Below are 19,179 nucleotides of genomic sequence, written 5' to 3'. Positions count from 1 at the left end.
GTTATGGCACATTGCATTAAAACAACAGTAACGTAACGATAGCAATCTACTCACGACTGTCCTGCAATCCTAAATAAAAACTCCAGACTCCAAGCCAAGCAAGTGTATTATTTCATAAATATAAATTTTATTTTTTGTCATAACTCGATTTCCTAATATTTTGGGGGGCCGCAAGAAGGCTAGCTGGGGGCCACATGCGGCCCTCGGGGCCGCGGTTGGGAATCACTGCCATAAAGGTAGAAGAACTTCGTCACAGACCACCACTCGTTGTTTGCAACTTCTTTGGCAACAAAAAGGTGGTGAACAATCGAGACCTGGTGAAATAATTATTGTTGTTAGCACGCAAGAGATGACATGCAATATGACCAGAGCATAAAGCTACACTGCCTACCAATTCCTTTACATCAGGGGTTTCCAAACTTTTTATAGTCGCGACCCCCGATTTCGATTTGAATTGAAAATTTTCGCGAACCCACCTCTCGATTTGGCGTGCTGATTACTACGTGTCGATTTACGCGATTATTGCGGGTGCCCTGAGTATTATTATATTGTTGACACACAGCACCAACGGTCACTTGTAATTTTCCCGGAATCAAATATCACCATCCTATCGGTTTCTATGCTACCGACACTTTGTTTGTTTGCGTTATTCATGGTGTTTGTCGACTACTATGGTCATTTTCACTAGGTCGATTTTCTTCGTTTTTATTCCGTAGCTTCCTATTTATAGCACGGCCCACTTCTAGACACCTCTGACGCGGATGAGATGGCGAGGAGGAGACTAGGGCTCTAGGTAAACGACACTTTAATCTTCATACTAATGACCAGACACAAACCTTGCGTTATAGTAGGTGGGGCTTTCAATGACGGTTCGACTGATCTTGTTTGGCAGGTTCGCATTAAGTTTTTCCTTCTATTTTGGAAAATGAACTGAAATATGTAGAAATAAGCGGACGATAGCATCCGCATAATTGAAATTCTTCTAATAGTCATTGGTATTTAATTTTCGTCTCCGCGAACCTGGATAATAGGCAAATGACCCTATTGTGGTCGCGGCCTCTACTTTGGAAACCCCTGCTTTATATCACTTTCCTAAAAATTTTGAGATGTCCGCGAAAAACAAGGTGAGCGCTTTCACCAAGATCTTGCATACCAGATCAAAGTGCTGCCTGTGGGTCAAATGCGGCCTGCGAAGCGATTCTGAGCGGCCCGTGAAAGTTGCTTGGAATTCAAAATGTGAAATATACTTTTGGTTGGTAACGCGCGGACTAAAACCATAGCCTGCATAAATTGAACCGGAAATCCGTTTACGTTGAAGCTCGTTTATGTGCCGCGATTACGTAACCTGTACGTCACATGCGTAATCCAGATTCAAAGTCAGAAGAGTTCACCGTTTTCATACAGTTTAGTTAAAACCTTATTTGTTGCTATTGTCACATTACGCATTACACGGCCTGTGCTTTTCAAATCCTGTCTGTGGATTTCCAAATCTCTAATTCGTAAAACAGGTTAACCAGTGCGCATGATTGAGTCATCATCACCCATAATTGATGAACAGGCATGTCACAAAAAGAAAGTTGATGTGGGATGAAGGCCAAAGTTCCAATGAGATTTGGAGCACTAAATATTCGTTTACTGGGGTAAAAGGTGAATTCGTCTCTTCAATAGTTTGTACCGAGCAGGTCGCCGTGTTCAAGTATGATTTAAGTCGGTCCTCATGAAAAATGCACAAAGACAGACACTCGGCCAAGGGAGGACGAATTTTGGAAGAACTGCTGACTTCGCTAAACAAAAAGCTCGGCCTTTTCACCAAGCTGCACACTGCTTGTGAGGCAGCGAACAAGACAAGCTCTGTAGTATGCCAAAAAAACTTTAATGTCTTGACAGAAAAACGCGTCTGGCACTAAATATAGCTTAAATGTATCATGTTTAAAATAGTTTTAAATTATGACGGCGAATAAATATAATATTTTGTTAAATAACCATAACTTTCTCATTACCAGCCACTGAGCAGCGTGTATTGCCAATGTAATTCACTGCTTTCGATCTAGAAATAAAATTAATACAATGCAGAATATAGTTAAAATTTTTGACTCGGCCCGCCAACGTATTTTCTGCTTCTCATTTGGCCCGTGGGGATAAATAAAGCCACCCCTGCCTTAGGGATATGGATGAGTGCTACTATGAGTGATGGTATCGCCATATGATGACAGATTACTGGTGGAGAAAGTTACCCCACTGCCCACAAACGATAGCTATTATAAGGAAAATTTTCGGGCTCTGATTATAAAAATATCTGCCTTTCAAGACGGTTTTATGAAAATTTCAATATTTTTTTATTTAATTGTAAATGAATTATACTTATCTCATCTCAAAAACGTGATGTGACCGAAACGAAATAACACCAAATTCGAATTTAGCGTCCCTGAATTAGGTAAAACAGACACAAAAACGATCTGCAGCTATTTTATAATCAGTGATATGGAAATTCCCAGACAATGTGAAGAATGAACTGCTTGATCCACGAACATCGTCATTTATAGCATATAAAAGTATCCTTTTCTTGTATCTTGGTTCAATAGTAATTCGCCAGTTCTCAATACTTTTGTTATACCAGACAGGAATATCATTTCATTTCGATATTCCTCTTCTAGTTTTGCTAATTATGTCAATAATTTTTCCAATTATATTATGCAGGTATATCATGCCAAGACTTAAAATCAAGATACGGTATCAAGACATCTGGTTATTATCTAATGATGAATGAGCATGACAAGACTCCAGTATATAATTATTGCGACTTCAAAGTTTACGAAGGTTTGTTTGCTTTGTCTTAAAAGGTAATATAACGTAAGGATCATTATGTCTGTAAAAGTCGCTATCGTTAATTCAAAACTGTGGCTGTATCGTTCAGTGAATGTATTTCCACCAGCAACGTCACATTCACACTTTACATGTATACAACAAGAGGCAACTTCGTACGACTTGACTTGACCCGAGTCACTTTGCAAAAATGACTTGATTTGACTCGGCGTTTCAGAAATGTGGATTGACTATTGTGCCCTGGAGCAAAATTTACGAGTTAATTTCAGGTCATCAAGTAATCGTCGATTAAATCGCTGTATATTTTGTATGTATTCGGATTGTTCGCGATACGCTGGTATGACCTACGACAGCAACATGTAATTCAATGAACGTGCGTTTTACTGAGCCTCCATTGCTGCATCACAAGTAAATCGGCAGCAGTCGAAGTGATCAGAGCGTACAGCTGACGTTGTCGTAAGCTAGCAGCAAAGTGATCTAATATCAAAGAGAGACAGAGAGTCTATGTATTTTCATCCAACCAAAATACTTAACAAACAGACGGCAGTGATTGCGGTACAGAAAATAGGCATGCACACTGCACTGCACACTATTTGGTATCAGATAAGAATGATCAAGACGACCTTGAAGGTCAACTAGTCTGATCACACCCGCATCAAACAGGTACACTTTCCTCTATACAGTCTGGCTGTAAAAAATGTTATTAGTTAAAAAGAAAAAAAAACGATGGTAGCAAATTATCATGGTTCTTGGTTCGAGCCTAGGCTTCGCCATGTTTTCTATGTGTCGGAGGTTTATCTGGGCTCCTCATCGCTGATCCCGCTGTTAACGCAGCGTCTCGAAAAGCCCAGAGGAAGAGTAAGCTGAGCTCCAAAAGTAGTCAGCAGAGACCCGTCAATGGACGCAAGAAATTCGAGGGTGAATGAAAGTGTGGGAGTGTGCGAGCGTGCGAAGTCGTCCACAAGAATAAAAAAGCAAAGACACCGAACTTACAAAATGCATTGTCGTGGTGCACAAGGCCTTTTCAGGCAATAAGCGCCACTGTCGTTGTTGTGTATGTATGTATGATCAATGAAGCAATGTCCGGACGAGGTCGGGCAACAGTGTTAATATGACGACAAGAGATAATTGATTAGGTCTTTTTTGAATTTACTGTAAGGCAATTCACGGATATGTTGTGGCAATGCATTCCAGATGATTGGTCCTGAGTAGTTGTTAGATTGGGTTACCATATTTTGGAAATCTGAAAAGAGGACACTTTTTCAAAATTTCAAAACCGGAGAATACGGTAAAAATTTTCCCACATCTTGGTCGATTGACTAAAAAAAAGGTCAACTTTCCGGCTTAGCTCCCGAAATACCCGCCGGAGCGTACTTTGGTGCTAAGTTACGGCATATCAGTCGAATTTGGCCGCGAATTTGACCATAATTCTCAAAAAAGAGGACAAAATCTCAAAAAAGAGGACAAAAGGGCGTCCTCCGAGGACGCTTTCAAAAAATTCAAAAAAGAGGAAAAATCCTCTTAAAAGAGGATGTATGGTAACCCTATCGTTAGATCTCTTAGGTAGGTGACTATTGGGTGAGGGTAAGTAGATATTAATTACCCTTTGACGAGGATCTCGTGTAATGGGAGTGGACATTTTTAGCAGGTATGAAAAAGTCATCAAACACATGAGGAAAACTATTGGAGAAGTACTTGTGTGTAACTTTTGATACTTCGAAGCAAGATAGTTCGTCAACTCCCAAAATTCGATGCTTACGGTAGTATGGTGATAATTTGGTACCTAAAGGTACAGATGAGATCAACCGTATCGCACGAATTTGCAGGGTTCGAATTCTGCACAAAAATATTTTGCATGCATTACCCCATTCTGCGCTTCCATATTGTAGGTGAGAGTGGAGAAGTGAGTAGTATATCTCTATTCTATTCACTTTTCACAGTGCTCGGTGCTTACCTCAAAACTTCTCTCTTGTACGATGCAAATAGAACTAATATAGTTTATAATTGTAAATTACTCGTCAACAGTTGGACCAGGCTTAGATTGTATCTCATGGATGTGTATTGTGTAGCCTAGGTGCATGGGTAGTTAACTACATAATATCAATATGCTCAAACATTACTTTTGTTTTCTATCCTATTATTTTGGCTGAATTATAGACTGAGACTATACAGTTACTTATATAGTTACAGAAGCAAGACATTGTGACTTGACTCATGACTGGTCTTGATTTGACCACACTCGACTCAAGTCGCCTTGAAAATCGTGTTGACCTGAGTCAAAATGCGCAATTACACGAGGTGATTTGTAACTCGAATGTAGTGACTTGTTGCCAACACTGCTATATCATCACAAAAGCGGAATTCCGAGCAAAACTAAGAGCTAGGCGACGCAATATTCTTGAAACGCAAAGTGGGCCACGACCATAAAAAGATTGAAAATACTAGTGCGGCCTTATAAAGTTCCGGCTATGCCAGGGGTGGGCAAACTTTTGAGCTCGCGGGCCGCAGCATTCAACATCTGAATCCATTCGCGGTCCTATATAAAATTGTGATTATAAACCAAAACACAATATTGGTATTTGATTATATAGAGAGGACATGGAGATAATCTATATGCTTATTTAAAACCAACCAAACAGTTCTTTGACGGAATCATACACGCGTCAGAAATAGTGGAAAGACTTTATAGGCTATGGTCAGGGCCGTAACAGCACTTCGTCAGCCCCCACCCAAAACGTTGGTCCAGGGCCCCCATAGGGTAATAAACCGAACCTCCCTCAGGCTGTACGCTGTTTACCGCTACATATCATCTACATTGGGTGTCCGTTTAGTCAGTCAGCTTTTCTCGTCTAAACGGGCGAAGCGCAAAAAAAGTTCCATAATTCATGGCTGAATCGGGCAATATTATTGGGAATTGCATATATATTGCTGTCAATTTTTATCCTCTCTCTGCTCACGTAATCAGATTTACCGGTAGAGACGAGTGAGGTGTGTTTGAAAAGGTAAGACCCCTCAATAATAATTAAACATCTCCGGGTGTATTGTGTACCCGTTGGCGGGAACGAAACAGCACTTCGTCAGCCCCCCCCCCCCAATAAAGCTTGAGTCTTGGCTTCTCATAGGGTGATAAACCGCCCCGCCATCACGTTGTTCGCTTTTGCTACGAAATTAAAGATGTACTGTTTAGCGAGCCAGCGCGAAGCGCAAAAATTTTCGATATTTCGTGATAAAATCGGTCAATAAGATCGGGAATCGCATGTATATTGCTATCAATTTGTTGTCCTCTCTGCTCATTTAATCAGATTTACCGGTAGAGCCCGTAAATAATAATTAAACATCTTCGGGCGGGCGGACCCGTTGGTATGACTTCGTTACATGATGTTATTTCGTGACCTCCTGTCTGCTATATCAAAAATATAGAATCGCTTAAAGTACAAAACTAAAAGATCACACGATTTCAAATTGGTATTTCTTCCCTGGCATATAATGTTTCCCTGCGGGGTGGTATTTGTCTTGTGAGGTTCAGATTGCCAAGACAGGAACATTTAGGCGCCAGTCATTTAGGCGCCTATGGACAATTAAACCTACATGTATTTCGTATATAAAACGAAGTTTTCGGTCAGCAGAAGGGGAGTCCTTTTCGGCCAAGGCATTCTCTCTGCCTATCGTTCTGGCACACTTCTTGCAGTCGCATGTCACATGGTCTAAGACTTTATATGTCTTGGTGCGTCGTGGCGAGGTAATGGCCAACGCCGATATGCCCATTGCTATAAATCGTTTGTATTTTTTCTTGGGGGAAGAGTACTCAATATTCAAGATATTCTGCACCTTGAAATCGCGCAAGGCGCGAACATTTTTTGAAAAAGTTGCATAAATTTTCAAAAAATACTCTATAATTTATGCTATTTCACGGAATAATTTTGGGCCCCCTTCGAGCTCGCCCCCCCCCAATTGGGGGGTTTGTGGTGCGGCAGTTACAGCCCTGGCTATGGTCGACCTCAAAAACCATTTTGTCAAAACTATAGGGATAAAAGTCGGTTGTCCCGATTCTTAGAAAACGGGTTGAAATTTAAATTGGTGATCAGCTATCTGTTGATAGATTTGCTAATTCCACTTTTGGGTCAGTCCCAGGACACACAATGCTGACAGCATCAAAACCATGTTTGCTTCAAACACGCCTCTACTATGTGTGGATAGCCTACTTTTACGCCAGGTGTGGCCAATCTTTTGGCCATTCACGGTCGCATTTCGACTACTCATGTAGCTTAAGGACGCATTCCTGGGCATATTCGTAAAGAACGAGCTGGGCGCTAAATACCCATGTTACTGTGTCTATGTCTATTTCCGGTGAACTCAGGACTCGTCTATTCAATGATATAGGCCAGTAGTTCTCAACCTTTTTGTCTTCGCGGACCCCTTTCAGACCGTCACGGACCCCGCGGACCCCCACGAAGTTTTAGTTCAAATTTAGCTCAATTATCGTGCAATCGTCATCTGTCGTGTGCAAATGATAACTAATAGCTTTGGTGATAAACATCAACAAAAAGTCTTTTTTTGAAAATAAGATCATACTATTCATGTAGAAATTATGTTGACTTCTCTTATTTCAAAGCGAATTCTGCAACTGAATTTCTTGAAATAGGTGGTCGTGCCTTGAAAATCCGCGCCTTCGATTTGACCTGAACGAGTGCCGAAAATCCATTTCCTCAAATATAGATAGCGGCGAGTGTAATAATAACGCGGAGCGCGTCTGACGACACACTTGGGTATGATCGCAACAAATATGGCACCAAAATGGACAAACAATTTTTTTTTTATCCAGCAGCTCATCTTGAAATTATCATGGGAAAATCGTCACATCAAGTCGGCTGTTACGGAATAAAATGAAGAATATCGGCCTGGTGTAAAAGACCATAGTAGTCGACAAACACCATGAATACCTCAAAACAAACAAACAAACGGGAGAAAACGGATTGTTGTAAACATTTTGAAGTCACCGTTATTGACCTTACTCATCCAACTTTTCTTTCCCACAATCCCAAACAAAAATCTCTAAACAACAAAATGTTAGTAATTTAGCAATTAAAATGATCTGCCCAGTAGGATATTTCATTTCAGACGGCCATTCTGTTGATTTGAGCTCTAGAGTTTTACTAGTAATGAAGCGAAACTTCCTAGCGATTTTCCGAATTAAAAAAATAAAAATTAGGTTATCAAATATTTTAAGGCTTTGCGGACCCCCTGAAAATGCTTCGCGGACCCGCGCTTGAGAACCGCTGATATAGGCTTACTATATACTCCCCAAATCGCGAGTGGGCACTAGAAATGGCATGGAACAGCTCGCATTCGCGCCTAGCGCGAAAATTTTCATAGATTCACCAATGAATCTCGTCATTAATATAAGTAGTTGTACATATTACTATCAAACGTTAACCTTTCTCAGCCAATGTGATCAGATTCACCGGTAGAGTTGATAAAGTGGGTGTTTTCGAGAATTTAGGGCAAGTTATAAATCATGATGCATCTCCGGGTGGGCCAATTGCTGTTAGTCACTTTGTTGCATGCTGTTATTTCTTTACCTGCCATCAGGATTGCCGGTACAGTGAGGAGCACACGATTCCGAGTTGGTATTTCTATATGAGGCACATCATTTCCTCTGATTTTCGCATCTTTGTGGGGCTCTGATGGCAAAAAAGCGCTACTACAGTGCTTTTAAACCTGTGTGACGGTTCGCACCTGTGCGAACCAAAAAAATTGCAGTGCGAATGACGAAGGCGGTGCGAACGGTGCGAATGAAAATCCCGGATAAGTGCGAATGACGAAGGTGGTGCGAATGGTGCGAATGAAAATCCCGGATGAGTGCGAATGAAAATCGTGAATTGGTAATTTTTCTGACCTGGAATAATTCAAATAAACCTAATACGAAATTCAAGGGCAGTGTAACTTTTGTTGTCGCGACGCAATTGTAAAAACTTGTTCAACTTACGACGCACCACTAATCGTAGCTCTCACAAGCCGTAGTGAATTAATATTTTCGCACTATAATTATTATGTATTACATAAAGCCAGGTTTGGAAGCTTGTGTAGTGGCAGACATACAGCACAGCATATCAGCCCGTCTGAGCCCGCGACAGGCTGAAAAAATGACGTCAATTTGACTTTCCGCTTTCTTTCGCTAAGCAAGTAAGCAATCATAACAATCATCGTACTTTCATAATAACTGTTCGATTAGTGCGAGGCACGAGGATAGTAGTAAATGCCATATTTAGGCTATAGAGCCACATTTGCAAGTTAACCCCTTCAAGGGTTGTTGAAGTATGGACCGCAACGGGTATAATTTTGGGTCGAGACGGTGCCAGAGCTATATGTTATGCAATACTTGTTGAATTTATTGCAAAAAATCCTGCGATAGATTTTACAAATGTAAGGTCACTGTGTAGGGTAGCCTACTGTAGCCAATAAGCGAGAGACGCAGCAAATATGGCTTTATCATGAGAATTCATGATAAGATTTGTCCGACTGGTTTTTCAGGAAAACAGGGTCGAAGACCGTTGGGATGAACTATTGTAGAGACTAAGGATGTGCAACGAGCGAGTTCAGGTCTATGAGACTCATTCTTCTCGAGGTCAACCCCTTCTGCTTCGGGTCACATGAATTAGTAAAGTTTTGGCCGACAACCCGCTGATTAAATGCGGTGCCAAAAACATAAGCGTCGACCAAACCTCTGCCAAAAAATGACCGATGCTGGATGGCCAAACTATTCGACATGGATATGCTCCGTTGTCGGCACGGAATAGTCCCGTTCTTGCAATCTGAGTAGACAGTAGTAGCCTACAACTGCGACAGAGGAATTTAATTCCCCTAATTTGAAATCGCGTGAGTCAGACATATTTTGTACAGAGCTGTGTTGGATAGAATTGTGGTGGGCGCGTTCTGTATGTCATGCATGTCGGTAAAATCGCAGCATACTGCTACTGTAATATTAAAAATGAATTCCTTTTCATGGGCGAGGCTCATGTTGCGAGATGTCACAAAAACTCAGATTTTGGTGGTAGTCTACAAAGCTGCTCTGACGTTATTAAACTGTTATGAATTATCAAGTTAGATTGAGCTAAAGAGCAGAACACACAGCAGTATGGTGAGTTTATTTGCTCTTTCCCCATACTCGCGAGACAAAAAATGGGAAATCGAAAAAAAAGTTGGGACAACAGGCATAGCGAGATCCAATGTGCCTACTCTCATTGATCTTTTGGACCTTATTTTCCAAGACATAAGGCAAAAGACTCAACACAAACAAGTGGGTTTTTCACCCTTCCGACATACTGGAGCCCCCTAGACCTCTTTTCAGCTCTCAAAATCGATTTCTTACAGCAAGCATTTTTCACTCGTGAAAAATACGTTGTATTTTGGATAGGAGGGCAGAACAGATTTTAAGACCTGGACTTCCAAGCACTGGTAGATGTTCTTGTACAAAACCCAACGACTTGTTTGGCCGAGAACGGCGTTAGTGAAATAACTGAAATCAAACCGAGCGAAAATATAGTAGCCTTTTTAATGAGACACTTGATTGCTTATGATACATAGTAGCCAACTTGTTGTACAACAAATGTTGTATTTCACCTTCTTTTTGTACAACAATTTTCGGATAGTTTGTGCGAATGAAATTTATTTTACAAAAAAAGTGCGAATGGAGCTCAAAAAGGTTGAAAAGCACTGCGCTACTATATTAAAATCGAAAAGGGAAGTGAAATTGAATCGCGCGCAGCGCGAAGAAAATTTCAAGACTAATTAAATTAGTCGCTAATCTGCAATCTAAACTTACGCTAATCTACAAGCCTTCAGGAACGTCACGTTTACACTGAGTCATAGAAAAAGATAAACCACATGACGCCTACAATTACACATCTACTGCATTAATATAGATAGCTGGTGCAAAATATGAACTGTGCAGAGTGTTAAAATATCAAAACATTTAGACTTTAGAGCAGGGGCGGGCAACTTCTCCAGTCGGCGGGATATAGGAATAGGATATAGGAATATAGGATATAGGAATATAGGATATAGGAATATAGGATATAGGAATATAGGATATAGGAATATAGGATATAGGAATATTAAGTACTTGGCGGTCCGAATTGCTGAATCGATACATTATTCGCCCATTAATACACATATACGCGGAATAAATCGTATTTAATGAATGCACTTTAACGTTAGCAATGTCACTTCAAAGCCATTTCTCGCCGATAATGACGAAGACAATGTGGATTTGAGAACAGCATAGTCATACAGGCGCCGCCATGTCTGCTTCTCTCTGATCAATTAAAACACGGTGCAATCATAGTGTCCTATAGTGACCGGCTTGCCGAGCGCGAAATTACATAAAACGGGTATCATTCGAAAGCTATCGCGGTACTGATTGTGCAAATATAAATTTTATTCTGCTCGTGGCACTGGAACCCCTCAAAATCAGCCTCGAATGTTATATTGTAACGGAGTTTGGTATTGTGACGCAAGCATCATGCCGTCTGCGAGCAAGCGAGAGCATCGCAAACCATTAGCGTATTGGCCATCGTTGCGCAACCGATTGAGCATTCACACTCTCACTCTCGTGCGCACTTGTTCTTGAGCTGCTCAGGCGGCTCCAAACACCAAACTCCGTTATAATGCAACATTCGAGGCTGATTTGGGAAGGTTCCAGTGCCATGAGCGGAATAAAATTTATATTTGCACAATCAGTACCTCGGTAGCTTTCGATTGATACCAGTTTTATCAAATTTAATGATCGGCAAGCCGGTCAAAAATTACCGTCAAATTGCCATTAGCCAAATGGAAAGTGTGGCGTAGACCAATTTCTCTGAGCCGTGAGATTTGCTTGTGTCCACACCGTATTGGAAACTATGGTGCAATCCTTAGTTAGGATTTCAAGGCGTTCGATAAGCCCGGTACCCCAAATTTACCAAGATATCAATTCATTAGGGTTGAGCACATGGTAAATGCCGATAATGCAAGTCTTCTCGCTTCGACGAACTTACGCGTAAGCACTGCACTCGCACGCTGCGCGCACACGTATATAATAACATACAGTCACTAAAATTTGACGTGGGGAATCTCGGCAGACTGTGGCCGTGGGCCACATTATCATGTAAGACAGGGAACTTGCCGCGGGCCGGACAAAATCTCGTCGCGGGCCGGATCCGGCCAGCGGGCCGTATGTTGCCCGCCCCTGCTTTAGAGTATGATTTTCATCAGGGTTGTAACCAAGTCACATGGTTCCGAGTCACGAGTCAATCTTACTTTTGTGGTTTTGACTCGAGTCAAGTCGAGTCATTTTCAATTCATCACCGACTCGAGTCCGAGTCCAAGTCACAGCATTGAAGTCATGTTTAACTTATGTTCCCAATCCATCTAGGGCGATATCGAATTCCTTGCTTGCCAAACATGCTTATTTCGTCCCTACCAGAGTCTTGGCACATGTATGTTTAGGCAGATGACGGACAGGTCCTGGCCTCATTTACCGATGCTACAGATAGACGAGACAGGCCGCCAATATGATAAGTTAACTAATCGTAGAACTTTAAATCAAATATCTGTCTTGTCAGTCTGATACATCACATTCAGTTTTTATTACGAGCACATCGACGACAGCTCACAAATAACTTATAGATAACCAACGAATTCACGTCTAGATATCAGCTGATAGAGAATCAACATATGCATGTTTATGTAGATGTAGAGGTACAGTTTTTCTTTCACATTATCAGGTATTTGAATAAAAAAAGGTCAACTTTCCTGCTCAGCTCACGAAATAGCCGCCGGAGCGTTACTTCAGTGCTGATTTACCGTATCTTAGTCGAATTTGCCCTACATTTACCAAAAATTCTCAAAAAAGAGGACAAAATCTCAAAAAGGAGGCTCCTTCTTGAAATTGTTAGATTGCCTAAAATAACTTAATTTTGGCTCAATCCCAACCAGTAGAAAGCAATGCTATGAGAGAAAATTTTGGATTAATTACAAATAGAGATTTTCGAATTCTACCGGCTACCTCGTGATATGGTTAGATTGTGTAAAAATATGATTCATGGCAAATTTGGCTCAATTCCAACTAGAAGAAGCGAAGTTATTAGGGTGGCTTACTACTAGTATGTAATTATATTATATGAAAGAATTTCTCACTAAAATTACTCCATTTATTTTCAAATCCAAAATTTTCTCCTCTCATATCATTGATTCTATTTTTCAAAATTAAGCCAGATTCAGTGTTCGTTTTATGCTACATAATAGTTTTATCAAGTAGCCAACCAGTAAAATAAAAAAGAAGTTATTTTTGAACAGCCCTATTGTACAAACATTACACAACATTAGCCATTCATTATTACTCACGTGCACAATGCACATACCTAACAAAACGTCAAATGGACGGAGGGTATTGTGTGTTTTCACAGACAGCAGATCAAATCAATGAGTTACACTCCAGAACTACTAAAGTGAAAGGGAGATCCTCAGATATGTTAAAGCGGCATGGACTTATAATAAATCCACATCTACTGAATACACGTTCCACTAGCGCACTAGATGCAGGAATTGACCAGCATTTTTGAACCACACTGAAGAGCATTGGATACTCATTCTTTCTAGTCGCCCAAAAATGCAAAGAATCATCGCCTTCAAATCCGCACATGAGCTTATCAGTGTCTTCCAAGTACTTGACCATCTGAGTCATTTCATTGGCTCTAATTGAACTATGTTTCGATTGTTTGATTGTATAGTCTTGAGTACTTTGATTGCGGAGGATCTATTACCTCTTCATCACTGGATGATTTTGTGCAATGCATTGCTACTAGCCAGGTACCATTGTCTGTTACTTTTACGGCGGCATATCTGATATCAGACGAGTGCAACGAAAGCAGTGGTGACAAATAGCGATGTCGGCAGAATTCGTCAGATGCGTTGATCTAACCATTACGATTCGCAAATTTCTTCATCTTCAAGTCATATAAAATAAGCCGAGTCAATGACTTGGGTCGAGTCATGCGTAATGACTCGAGTACAAGTCGAGTCAATCCAAATAATGACTTGAGTCGAGTCGAGTCATTTTCCCATTTCAAGAAAATGACTCGGTCCAAGTCGAGTCACAAAAAAATCGTGACTCGAGTCTGACTCGAGTCGAGTCATGACTCGAGTCATTACAACCCTGATTTTCATACAAAACGAAAACATTATATTGAATAGTTATTGCAAAAATGCTATTCCATTTCTGAGACGAGTTTGAAATCCGAGGCTTTGCCTCAGAAAGAGCCATTGTATTGTTCAGTAAAAACTTTACTGGATACTGGACTATAAGTGACTATGTGTTCGCATTGGTTATTAACCATTTATTCAAGTCTTGGGTTGGATGTCATGAACACTAGACCCGCTATATATCTTGCCGATAGATAATTAATTAAACATAATTTATAATTCCATTAATACATGGATAAGGAGCAAACATCAAACATATATTTATGTGAAACTTGTATGCAGATGTCGGTTCTTGTGAGCAGCTATTCTCCACCTACAACTTTTCAGTGGACGGATTTTACATATTAGCAAGAGAATCCGCGAATCGTTCCTTCGAATATTGTCAACTACAAAATGGATTTATGGGTGAGTAATTAGAATTGACAAAACCAGTCATCGTGTACGATTTAGGCCACTCTACGTTCCGCGATAACACATGTTATAGACCGGGGAGGGGGCGGACCTGTTCCATCGCAAACAATTTTAAAAGAGCCGCAACACAAAAAAAAATCAAAAATAATAATTTGTTTACTCACATTGAAGTGCAGGCTATCCAATAATAATAATTATTGTTGTGTGGTGATACTGCGATTCTCCATCTCACAAGGTGATTGAAATTAGGTTGATCAGTTGTCAGTCTCTCTCGCACCCATGCGTCCCCATCGCAGTACTTGCTGCCGACTTGTAGCACGTCTCACTTTCAGTCTGGGCTTTTAAATGTTCTGCAACTATGGTGAGGTTGGCGATGAGAAGCCCAGCAGTTATTACTGGTATTAGCCTAAAATACAAATGAAACGGTTTTATGGTAAGAGTTAACGAGACCTGCGCTACCGTGAATAATTAATTAGTTGAGGGGCGGTCAACGCGTGGCTCTCGAGCCGCATGCGGCTCTTTCATGCATATTGGTGCATCTCGTCGTAGGGTTAAAGCACAATAAATGTATATTGCATGAATAATTTTTATGATATACTATTTTTCAGTGGATATTTTTCTTTTCCCAGAAATTCGTTTATTTGACGCTGTTAGAAAGGAGCCTAACTGTATAGCAAGGGTCGGCAACCTACGGCCCGCCAAGGGAAATCGTCCGGCCCGCGGCATAATAATTAGTTATCACAAGAATACGGCCCGCCGTTTCATAATGAATTTCAATCTGCAGTGCAGCGCTGCATGACAAAATGCGGCATTGCCACGATATAATAGTAGCCTACATCGTATTAGTCTATTGTTACGCCATAAAACGAAGGTGGTTGAAGTAGGAGATGGAGGAGACTAGACTGGATCGGTGCTTATCAATCGGGTGTATCTCGCAACCGAAGGTTTTCCATACTTTTTTTAAAGGGTTTACCATTCTAACGGGGCATTCTAACCTAGGCTCCTCCTCGCCACCTCATCCGCGTCAGCGGTGTCTTACAAAAGCCTAGAGGTGGGCCGTGCTATAAGTCGGCAGTTACGGAAAAATAAAAAGAATATCGGCCTGGTGTAAATGACCATAGCAGTCGACAAACACCATGAATACCCCCCCCCCCCAAAAAAAACAAACATTCTAACGGGGTGTGACAATAAAGGTGTTCTTCCTTTGCTTCAAAAACGCTTGGAACATATCAGACTCAATGACGGAATCTCAAACTGTTCAATTATAGATAACTAGCCTCCGTGTGTTAGTTAGCCTGTCTATAGTTTAATTTTCCAGAAGGCATTGTGTGCCAAGACAAAAAACCTGAATAGTGTTTTGGCCACAATGGTGAAAACTGTTCATATGATTTTTGTCTCATTGACTGAATCAGTTACGCCAGATATTACTAGAAGCAGAGAATCAATATGGCGATGTCATGTAGGCCTATATCTGTCATGTTCGCTCATTAAGTCGAGCAGCAATGCTTACACGAGTGTATGAACTGAGAAATGAAATAGCAACTTTCCTCGAAAACACAAATATCGCCGACTCATAATCTTGTAATCGAAAATAGGTATCTCATCTTGCTATCCTGGTACATTTAACGTCACATCTGAACAAATTGAATTTGCAACTTCAGACGGGAAAACAACTAAATACATGAGATGTTGAGGCGCATTCAAAACAAATCTGTGACTCTGGAAATGTCAACAGTACAAAGAAAATTATGCTCAATTTCCTATACTGGAGGAGAGAAAACCTAGTACCAACACTACATTTGTAACTGTGATACGAAATTTAACTACTGAATATTCACCCGCTTTTCCGACATTCCTTCTCTACATAATGAATTCTGACTATTCAGTACTCTGTTTAATGTGGACGCCAATACCATTGCCTGAAAATTTCAAATGGGCCTTTCTGAAATGCGATGCAGTTGAATTGAATGACAAATTTCATACAAAGAGCATATCGCTGCATGACTTTGACAAAGAGTACGTTCTTGAAATTGGTCTTTATCCCAGCTTGACCAGCAATGCAAAAGAAATTGCATCAAATTTTGGAAGCACGTACGCATGTGAACAATAGTTGCGAACAATGAAATTCACGAAGAGCAAGCTAAGATCACGTATTTCTGACGTCCATTTTGAATAGGGTCTGATTCTTGTTTCATCTGACTTGTTACCAGAAGTTGAAAACCTTTCACAGAGCAAGCTGCGTCAATTGTTACAATTATTCTGTGTTGTTGAAGTGTAAATACATGTTTCTTCTGATTGGTATGATTGAGATTGCAGCAATGTAGGATAATATACCGAAGTGAGCGTAAAATATAGTACTAAGAAAAATTCCGGCCCGCCAAGAAGTTGTACACCCGAAATTTGGCCCGCGGCTAGCAAAAGGTTGCCGACCCCTGCTGTATAGGATAGAATTGTTGGTGCGCTTGCGGAACTTTTGTACGACATTGCATTTTTAGATTGATTGTGACGTATAATGAAAATCAGTAAGTTTTCGGGCGCTTTGCCCGCGAGCAGCATGTGATCACATGCGGTGTTCTCAAAGCCTAGTCCACTTGTAAATCTAAAACAAAAACATGTAGTCCACTTGTATTATGTTCGAACGGTTTCGTTGCTACACGCTGCACAGGTCAAATAGATTTGCTAGAGAGTATACAGTGACAGTGATAACAATATAAGGCATGACTAGCCAATATCCATCAATAGCAACTGCTCTAATTTCGTTGCGAATATCCACATCGTGCCTTACCATCTGATGGGACGCAGAATTTCGCCTGGCAATATGGTCTCAGAAAACGGCTGTATGAGTGCTTCGATATCTTTGTATTTGGTAATCCTTATTCTTACGACTGGCGAATCGCATGCATGATGTAGTTTTGACCAGAATATCATGTATTTAAGAAAAAAAAATAAGGCAAGATATTGTTCACTATCGAACCCATGATTTCTGCAATTTTTATCGTCAGTACCGTTACCGCCAAACTCCCACATTATACCAATATGCCATCTGCCACATTCTAAGCGGTGATCGTGGAAGTTTGAAAGTTGTTTCCACAGATAAGATGTTGGGCCGCAACTAGGGCGGGGCACAATGATCTGAGTATTCGAATCTGAATCGAGTATTAATTATAATGATTCGAGTCAAGTAGTAAAATACGATTTTTCGAATACTTAAATTTTACCCTCCTCGCAACTGAAAGTTAATTTACTAACGGGAATTATAGTTTTGATACTATTTTCCCCTGAGGAAGCCTTGAAACCTTGATTGACCGTGTCACAGCGTAGGAGACATAGTACAAAGCTACAAACGTTACGGGAAATAACACATTTCCGAAGTCATGATCATCCCAATACATTGTCAAGAAGTGCAGTGAAATCAGTATGCTGGTCGAAAAAATACCAAAGTATCTTTAATGTGACGGATGACAGGCCTATTGTTCTTTGTGGTGGCATAAAGGTACATGTTTGAATTTTGGCATAGTACATTCTGCTGTGATGTTATGATGAGTGATACTAGATTTGACTCGACTCGACTCTGAGCGTAATACGTGATTCAGAACCGAATCACTCAGGTACTCGATTTTGCCCAGCCCTAGTCCCAACCACACGTTGAGCATCACTGTTCTAGTCGGTGATTTCGCATGTGTCCCGAGTCATCTCGAGTCATTGTAAATTTTGACTCGAGTCAAGTCAAGTCACTCGTTTTTTTAATGTGACTCGAGTCAAGTCAAGTCAAATCAAATCAAGTCAAGTCACGGGTCAAGTCAAATTGGATTTTCGAAGTATGAAGGATCATTCAAAGTCATTACATTTTGCTAGCTGTGTCAAAGACAGATTAATTGGCAATTTATCTTAAATCAAATATTGGATATAAAGTTAAATATACATGCAATAATTCGTTGTTTCGCTCACCCACACGTAGAACTGTTAATAAAACACGTGAGTAACTGTATACTTACATGCTACATTCTGTTATTATCAGCCAAAATAGAGGATCGAATACGAAGCATCGAGAAGTTGAAACAAATTGATATGGTACAATGCACTAAAAATCTACACATCCGTGAGAACATAAACGCATAAACTATATTCGTCCGGTTTAAATCGTACAAGAGGGTTGGTAAAGGTGAGTGCTGTGCAATGTTAGCACAGAGTCGTCTAATAAACAGCGATACGTTGCTATTAGATTAATCTGATACTACTGCGAGATCGTCAGGTGAGATAATTACGTTTGCGGTCAATTTATTTGTGATGTAGCAATGGACGATCAGTCAAACGTACAATTAGTGACTGGTTGCCCCAACAAGTTGCACTGGCGCATCTCGAACAATCTGAACATACACAGGATACAATGATTTAATCGACACCGTTTACTTATTGACTTGAAATTGACTCGTAAATTTTGCTTCGAGTCACAAGCCAATCCACATTTCTGAAGCGCCGAGTCAAGTCAAGTGAAGTCATATTTGCAATGTGACTCGAGTCAAGTCATTACTCGAGTCATCCGAGCACTGCTGTTTTGTCATGAGTAAAATGAAACTGTGTAGTGATCGTACTTTTTGGGATGAAACTGAGCATGCGGACAGTGTCGGTAACAAGTTTCTATCTTCGAGTTACAAGTCATCTCGAGTCATTGCACATGTTGACTCGAGTCGAGTCAAGTCACTC

General features: G+C 40.6%; 1 protein-coding gene and 1 long non-coding RNA gene across 5 annotated transcripts in view; one reads left to right on the top strand and one right to left on the bottom strand.

The window, feature by feature from the left end:
- LOC145434144 (uncharacterized) overlaps positions 1–19,179 on the bottom strand; it is a 376,188-nt gene that overhangs the window by 298,422 nt on the left and 58,587 nt on the right. The gene's annotated exons all lie outside the window — the stretch shown is intronic.
- Positions 1–19,179, top strand: part of LOC145434137 (contactin-associated protein 1-like) — a 52,011-nt gene that overhangs the window by 19,476 nt on the left and 13,356 nt on the right. The window contains exons 3-4 of one of the 4 annotated variants that reach the window (XM_080311449.1): positions 2,698–2,817; positions 14,392–14,469. In XM_080311449.1, coding sequence (XP_080167575.1) covers positions 2,698–2,817; positions 14,392–14,469 — 198 coding nt within the window. Of the gene's footprint in view, positions 1–2,697; positions 2,818–14,346; positions 14,470–19,179 lie in introns of all 4 variants that reach the window. The other 3 variants (XM_080311448.1, XM_080311450.1, XM_080311451.1) reach the window with 3 other exon arrangements.

Source organism: Botryllus schlosseri, chromosome 2 (assembly GCF_051294905.1).
Source record: "Botryllus schlosseri isolate E-star chromosome 2, Bs_hap1, whole genome shotgun sequence".
NCBI classification, from domain to species: Eukaryota; Metazoa; Chordata; class Ascidiacea; order Stolidobranchia; family Styelidae; genus Botryllus; species Botryllus schlosseri.
Note: the sequence above shows the minus strand (reverse complement) of the source record. Positions and strands in the feature narration are given on the sequence as shown.